At 56.8% G+C, this 8,048-nt stretch overlaps 1 protein-coding gene across 1 annotated transcript in view; it reads right to left on the reverse strand.

The window, feature by feature from the left end:
* Positions 1-545: 545 nt before the first annotated feature.
* The window catches only part of PSMF1 (proteasome inhibitor subunit 1), a 7,805-nt gene continuing 302 nt past the window's right edge, over positions 546-8,048 (reverse strand). The window contains exons 2-7 of the mRNA XM_044455623.1: positions 7,176-7,328; positions 6,901-6,983; positions 5,285-5,479; positions 5,018-5,071; positions 4,203-4,361; positions 546-2,751 (exon numbers count right to left, since the gene is read on the reverse strand). Coding sequence (XP_044311558.1) covers positions 2,700-2,751; positions 4,203-4,361; positions 5,018-5,071; positions 5,285-5,479; positions 6,901-6,983; positions 7,176-7,328 — 696 coding nt within the window. The 3' untranslated portion in view covers positions 546-2,699. The remainder of the gene's footprint in view (positions 2,752-4,202; positions 4,362-5,017; positions 5,072-5,284; positions 5,480-6,900; positions 6,984-7,175; positions 7,329-8,048) is intronic.

Below are 8,048 nucleotides of genomic sequence, written 5' to 3' on the forward strand. Positions count from 1 at the left end.
AAGGCAACCTCTATTGAGTTTTCCATTCAACCGTTCATTTATTTTAATTGATTAACCAATTAAGTGTAAGAGGTAGGTAGGCAATTACAAATTAAACCTTTTCCTCCATCGACAGCCCTGATCAGTAATAAAAATAACTATTTCTCAGATGTTTTCTTGGTTCTGCCGTGGACCGATTTGGAAAAATCCTTGGGGCATTTTGGAGAAATCCAGAACCTGTGGAATTTGAGTGCCCGCCTTTGTTTTGCGCAATCGGTTGGGAAGTCTAGTGGGTTATCCAGAATCTTCATTTTGAACCAGCTTGTGCATCTTCTGGGTTAACGGAATGCTTCCCCCCGTGGCTTGGCCAGAGGCACAGAAGCGGCTCTCTGAGCATCAACCTTCGACTTTTCACTGCTTTCTGAAGTGTGGTTCACGTGTGCAGCCCCCACGCGTGATTCATTTCCCTCAGTGGCACAGTTGATGCCGGATGCCCCAGATTTCACAGCCATGGGGTACTTGAGCCACGGGGAAAAGCTCATGCAAGCAGAAAAGACGACAAGAGGGACTGGAGAGAGACTTTTAATTCACTTGCCTTCTGCATTCACAGCAAAACAATCAACAGCCACTAGTTGGCAAAAACTCAGAAAACTTGGGCTGCATCCAAGATGGACCGTGCCTTTTACGGCCCCACAACTGATGGCCTTCGCTGCTCCGTGGAAGTCCCTGCAGCCGATTCACACAACTGCCCTGCCCACCACCCGCTGGTTGCGCTTGCGAGCGCTCCATGCAACTCTTTGGCCCTCTTCGGCTTCCACGAACACCTGCCCATTTCCAAGGATGCGCCAAGCCCCAGTATCCACCAGAGCCTCAACACCCATCAAAAGGAAAGAAATTTTGAGACACACACAGAGAAATTAGTCATTTTTGGCAGCTACGGAACTTGCAGGAAAAAGGACACCTTTTCATTCACCCCCTTCGCTCCGAGGGAATGATGGAGCGACCCGAGTCCTCCAGAAGGGAAGCCAGATTCCTCACCCCGGGATCACAGCTAAGGCCAGTCAACATTTCCCAGGGCATTAAAATGGATGATGGGAAAGGAAGAGGCTCAAAAACAGCCTGCTCCGACTCAGGGCCCTTCAGGCATGGTGGATCACCACTCCCATCTCCCGAGATGATGGGAGTTCTACTTCAAGACATGAGGAGGGCAGCAGCGGTGGGGAAGCCGACCCAGAATGCGCCATGTTCTTCCGGGGAACAAATGTCTCGCGGCCGACCCAGGGCCATCTCTTTGGGCAGCCGTCCGAATGGATCTGGCAGAGCAGGCGGCCTCTGCGGCTCACGAAGACCCTCAGAGACGCCCCTGAAGCCCGGCTGGCTGCTGGGAAGAAAATGAGACCCCCGGCCACCTGTGCTGGGAGGGAGGCGCATCCCAATTCAGGAGTGGGGGGCAGTCATGCGGTGGGCTTGTCCGTTTGCTTGGGGCACCAGCTGACAGCTACCCCACCTGCAAATATTTAGAAGGCAGAAGGGAGGGGAAAGTGTCCCCTTTTCTTTTGGATGTGCTTCAAAAAGGAAGGTTGCAAGTTTGCTTCCAGCCAAAGCCAGGATGTCAGGGCCAGGTTCTTGGGGAAATCAGCTGACTTTTCCCTTCCCAGAGCTGCTCCAGTCGGCCAGAGCATGATCCAAGCCCGCTGCAGCTTCACGGAACGGGTGTACGAATGGCTGTCGGCAGCCGGCAGCCCGGGGGTGAAACTCTCTCTAAATCAGGGGTTGGGAATGGCAGCAATCAGGAGCTGCATTTGCTTCTGGGCAGCCACCTGCGTTCTGAAGCATTAAAAGAAGAAAATCCGTGGCAACCCACTTTGTGGCGCTCAGAGCGCTGCATTTAGACCCCTGGTGAATCGAAAGGTGTCCGTCCACTGGGGCGCTCCACGGCCACCACAGAATGCTGACCTGTTTGCCGTTATTTCTAAATTTGGGGCACAGCTTGGGCCACACTAGGGGGACACCCAGAGCTGGGTGCGGCCTGTAGGCCAAGGGCGGCGAGCGCCTTTCTGAATGCTCGCCAGCTCTCCTCTTCCTCCCGCGTCTTATCCTCTGTCTCCTGGGCAGAGATCACCAGTTCCTCACTGCTAGCTTCATGCTTCCACGGAGAGAAGACCGCCCTCCCCAGCCCCTCCTTGGGAGACAGCCACGAATTTGAGGCTGCAGCCCTCAAGAAAGGAAGCGGTAAGCCCACAGGGGGATGGGTTGATGTGGTGATAACTGGAGGGGCAGCTGGGGGAGGAGGAGGTCTTCGGGGGCCGCCCGCCCGCCCAGTCCATGGCTCCTCCAGCGGGTGAACGGCCGCTTGGGCTCTCAGCCGCTGACCAAAATTCGAGGAAGAGATGCTTTCGTTCTCACACACCACACTGAAAACAACACACCCTAAGGCCCCACACCACTACCGTGCGGTGGGCTTGCTGGACAGGCCCCTGCCGTTTCAAGGTGCCGGGGGACCACGGCGGGAAAACTTGGGGAGAGAAAGAGAAGGATGACGGCGAGGAACATCTCTGCCCGCTGCTTCCTCTTCTGCTTTATATGCCAAGAAACCAAAGCCAGCCGGCAGAGCCAGAGAGAATAGCCCTGCCGGCCGCCGTCTGTGCCTCGAACATTTGGGCGCAAGAGACGAGCTCAGATCACGCCAGTGCGGTGGGGGGGGGGGGCTCTCCGGCGGCTCACATAAACATATCGTCGTAATTGGGTGGTGGAAGATGGTCAGGGCCGGGCCTGAAAGATGGATGGAGAACATTAAGTATAAAGCTTTAGGACGGAAACATTTGAGAAACTGCATTTTGTGGCACGGCTGTCAACGTCAGCCAGGAATGGTCGAATGGTCACGAGCCACCTTGAAGACAAGCCAAGCAGCGGCCAGTCGTTCTGCCAATTCTGCCTGCTTTCTTTCCCGCCCAATTTCCCCCCTTCATAGCAGTTTTGTTCTCGGGCCGCTCAGCTCAAACCAACCAGGGATAAGCCACAGTCCTGGGTTGGACTTCCTGGTTCAGCCTAGCCAGACTCTTTGTAAGCCAGTAACAAGCCATGTTTCTTTGCGAGGATGGGCTCAGATGCAACCACCACCCAGATTTCAACAAACCGCCCCAAGACTGAGCATCATGCACAAACCAGGCCACTGTGATGCGGCAACAAACGTGAGACCAGCTGATCTTTCACACGCTGAGCGACAATCACCATGGGACTGAATGGGAGGCTGGCTGGATTGCAGCAGCAGGGAAGGAGGGGGCCGAAGTGGTGAAGGCTCTGATGAGCAAAATTGGGGAGGCTACAAACAGCTCCTTTAGCTGGACCCCCCCCCCCGAGCCCATTACACGCCTGAAATGCCGAGGCAGCTCTGAAGGGGCTCAGCATGGCACCAAACCTGCCCATGCAAAGTTTGACGTGGAAAGCAGCGCAGGAGAAAGATTCCTCGTGAGGCTCCTGGTGGTGATGCGGGATTTCTTGGCCACAAGGATCCATGGGAGAGGGAGTATCCATGGATCCCAAAGACCCTGCAAGGGACTTGCCTTGCTCAGGATGGATCCCAGAGCAGGGTTAAGGTTCTGGCTTCTTGAGGCAAGAACCTGGTGCCACCAAGTATCTTGGTAGCAGCCGGAAGGTATCCAGATGCCACCACAGGACTGGTGACATCACTGGGCACATAATGTAGGTTTTTGCAGTTGAGGTTAACTGAAGTCATTGAGGCCAGAGATGACCTAAGCCCAGGGCCATGCCTGTTTTGAGCTGAGCCTGGGGGAGCTAGTTTACCAGCGACGCTTACAATGAAGCCCATTTAGAGGGGACCCTTCAGTGGGCACTGCCTGCGACTGAGCGACTCCAGTCCAGGACATCCAGCCTTGGAATGGGTCCGCGGCAATCCACTTCCCATCCACTGCAAACCGAACCTACAAATATCGAGGGGTTCTGGCCCATTTCAGGTCACAACTTCATGTGAAAGCTCACGAGGATCGGACACTGATTTCCTTCCTTGGCACCATCAATCCCAGGAAACTCACCCAAAATTCACCCTCTTCCCTGACTGGCCTTTCCCCATCCTGGGGGCCTCCCACTACTAAGCAAAACTGGTGCTCCGGGAATCAACAGCAGTTTGGGCAGTGAAAATGGTACTAAATGTTCTGTTGCAAAGCTTTAAACCTCGGCTGCCGGCTACATGCCCCCCAACTCACCCTCCGCGGCCGGCCCCAGGTGGTCCAAAGGGATCAAATCTTGCACCGGGAGGAACAGAGCCAGGTGGGAGATTACTGGGGAGCCCCGAGGACGGGTCGATGACGGGGTTCCGGAACCTGGAGTGAAGGGGATCCATGAGCATTCCCCCGCTTCGGCCCCTACGCAAGAGAAGGGCAGATTTGGGTTAATAACTGGGTGCAGTCTGGACTTGACCATCATCACCCATTTCATTTCTATCCCACCAGCTGTTGAAGCACAACGGTACATAACAAGGCTAGAATGAAGTACAAGAGAAACGGTATAACATCTTATTTCGAAAAAGCAACAACCATTCAAAACAGCTAAAACAGCGAGTGAAGAATGACCTTGTACAAGGTGTACAAACACCTGCGCTGTGGGAAGAAAACAGACCAGGGGACGGTGCTCTCGCTCTCGCCCGATTACGCAACCCAACGGAGCCTCCCATGAAGCCAAAATCCCACAAGAACACACAAGCTCCCAAATTCTCCAGGACTCTTCACCAGGGTCCAAGAAGCAGAGGTGCATCCGGAGGACTGGAAGATCTGCACGCGTTGGTGGGACCGAACAGAGCGGTTGGCCAGTTGTGGATTTTGGGCTTTTTTCTGCCTTCACAGGTAGCCCTTGCTCTCTCTCCGCTTTGCTTTTGTTCTTTACGCTCCCTGAAGCTTCGATGCAAGCCCTTCCCCCACTAAAGACCCCCCACAACCCCACTGATTCTGGCCAGTTCTCTCGGTGGGGACATGAGCTGGCATTCAAGCAATGGAAAAAGCCCTTAGACAAGGGCCCGCCTTACCCAAAGGGGTCCAGGTCTTCTCCCCCGACGGCAAAGGGTCCCATGGGATCTCGCCTGGAAGAGAAGGCGTCTCCATGTGGCACGGGAAAGAGGCTTCACGGAACGCCTGGGCCCGGCCTCGCAACGTGTGGGAAGCCAAGGAACCTCCTCCGCATGGCCTCGCACGGCTGCAGGGTGCGGCCACTGAAATGAGCTGCACCCCACCCTAGCCCCCCGAAAGGCTGGCTCCCCAGGCTGCACGCTCCGTGATCCCGGCGAGGGACTCACCAGGGGGGCTGCCGGGTGCCCTGGGGCGGCCGCGGCGGGATCCACAGGGGGTCGTGATCGGGAGGGTTGGGAGGGGAGGGGTTCCGTTCGCGCTTGGGCTCCTCCTTGGTGGGGGCCCGCTCCTTGGTGGCCTCGAAGGGCGAGAGGATGTGGTGCGTGATGCGCGTCTGCAGCTCGTCCGTGCTCAGGTACACCCTGGCGAGAGACCGCCGGAGAACACCAAAGGAATGTTAAGCTCTGGGCCACCCTGGCCGGCACCAGGGTCCGCAGAAGCAGCCCCTACGAAGCCACCCTTCCCCCAAACCTGGTGTCCTCCGTAGGTGTTAACTACATCTCCCACCAGCCTGGACCACTGGCCAGGCTGGCTGGGGCTGATGGGAGCTGCCATCCAAAACATCTGGAGGGAACCAGGCCAGGTGAGGCTGACAAAAACCTCTTTTTCATGCTCGGCCCGCTGAGCTAAGAGGAAGTCCGTGAATGCTCGCAGAACTCCTCTTGTGCAACCCGGCAACCTTCCCCCACAGTACACGCAGCGCAACGAAGCCTCTGAGTTGTGTACATGGAGGCCGGGCTTGCGGAGCAGTCAGGTGGGCTCGGTTCCCGGGGCAGGGGCACTCGGCCAAAAGTTGGGCTCAGGGCTGCGGGAAAGTGGGCAGAGCCTGGGGAGCTGCACGGGGGGAACCCGCGGGATTCCCTGCATCACACAGTCAGGCTCCCAATCCAAAGCCGGAAAGGGCTGCTTGCTACTTGTTGCTGTTAACATTTAAAAAGTGGCCCAAGCAGCTAAAAGGCCACTGAGGCTTTTTGCAGCAATTTAAACAGCCATCTTAAAATGGCCTGAATAATGAACAATGACAGCACTGCAGTCAGCGGAATGGGGCTGTCTTTGAAGAGGCCCAGCTGTGGGTGGGAGTTGCCCCCTGCCCTGCTCCAGTGCCCTGGGGTAGCATAGCCCTAATCTACTCCCCCTCTCTCCCCAGAAGACTGTAAGCCCCTTGGGGCAGGGACGAGTGATTCTGCATCCAGAAAATAGCCCCGCAGCACAGCCTGAAGGCCCCAGACTCAGCATCAGCTGATCAGCCCTGGGAACCACACAGCTAATAGGGCCGGCTGGAAATCAAATAATAAATACATAAATATTTATTTATATATTTATTAAAACATTTCTATGCCGCCCCTTGCCGAAGCCTCGAGGCGGCTTACAACACAATAAAATACAATAAAATACAAAAATAACAATATAAAATTAAAATTAACAATATAAAATAAATAAAAAATATAAAATAAAATGGGAAGGGCCCATGGCTCAGTGGCAAAGCGTCGGCACCTTGAGTCCAACCCCCAGCATTTCCTGATAAAAGGGATCTCGGATGGCAGGGGTTCCCTAGATGCATTTTCTTACAATGGGGAACCAAGTGTGCGTATGTGTATATATTGGCCTTCCCCAGCTCCATCATCCCCAGCCAGCAGGGCCTCTGGAAATGATGGAAGCTGTACTCCAAACACACCCAAAGGGCACCAGGGTCAAGCAGGCCAGGATACACCTTTGGCCCGAGCCAGGGTGGCTCTCACGTTGAGCTCCGCAAGAAGGTGCTGGAGGCAGGAAGGCCGCTTACCTGTCGAAGTCAGCCAGGTGTTGCGGGTTGACGTAGTCCGCCACTTTCAAGGTCAAATCTGCCACTTTCTGTGACTTGGGATCCTGAAGGGGAGAGGAGAGACACAAAGCTGAGCTGGGGACCCGTTTGCTGGAAGGGAAGCATGACGGGGGGCATTCTCGATGCTGCGCAAAGACACGTTCCGGCCCCACACATGGCAGCGAGCAGGGGACGGCAGCCCCAGCCGACCCGCAGCGGAAGGCCGAGCCGGGCTCCCGGGGCAGACGCGGGCTCACCATGACGTTGAGGATGATGCTGCCGTCCATCATGATGGCCTTGAGCAGCAGGTCGCGGGAGTCGTCCTTCAGCCGGTAGCGCAGCGTGTACAGCTCCTTGTCCGCGCTCCACCCGGCCGGCAGCATCTCCGACTTCCTCTCGCCGGAGCCGGGCTGTGCAGCGGCACCCAGAGAGAGAGACAGGCCAGGTTTTGCCGGACGGGCCGCTGGGAGGGGGGCTGGGGGGCGATGTCCGCGGAGGCTGCATGTTTAACACCCCCCTGCAGCTCCGGGCGGAGGAGAAAAGGCCTGGCCAACAGGGCGCAACCATGCTCTGGCATGCGCATCCCGCCTTTCCCCCGTGAAGCTCATGGCAGCGAACATGATCCCCCCCCCGCACATCACAACAACCCTGTGAGGCAGGTTAGGCTAAGGACAGGGATTGGCCCAGTATCACCCAGCAAAACAAAATTAAGGGCTCAGCTTATCCGAGGACAGGAAAAAGGTCCACGGCTCCCTGCACGCCCCAGGCAGTTAAGCATCGTTTACGTTCCCTCTCAGCCCTACCTCACAGGGCTGTTGTGAGGATAAAATGGAGAGGAGGATTCTGCAAGCTGCTTTGGGCTCCTTGCAGAGGAGAAAACGGGAGATAAATATAAAACTGGGCAGCGGGCCACTCTGCTCTTTCCAGCAGCCAGTCCTGCCCCGTGCAGCCTCCGGCCGGGGGGGGGGGGGGGCCCGTGTGGGGGGCACAGCTCTGCCCCTGCCGTGGCCCTGCCCCCCCGCCTGATGGGGGGGCTTGGCTCCCCAAGCCCGCCCCGCCCCGCCCGGGATGGGTAGCGGGCAGCCCGGGAGGGGGGCAGGCGGGCCCGGCCGAGCGGGGGCCGCTCGGGC

This window comes from Varanus komodoensis, unplaced genomic scaffold (genome assembly GCF_004798865.1).
Source record: "Varanus komodoensis strain SLA01 unplaced genomic scaffold, ASM479886v1 scaffold8, whole genome shotgun sequence".
Lineage (NCBI taxonomy): Eukaryota > Metazoa > Chordata > Lepidosauria > Squamata > Varanidae > Varanus > Varanus komodoensis.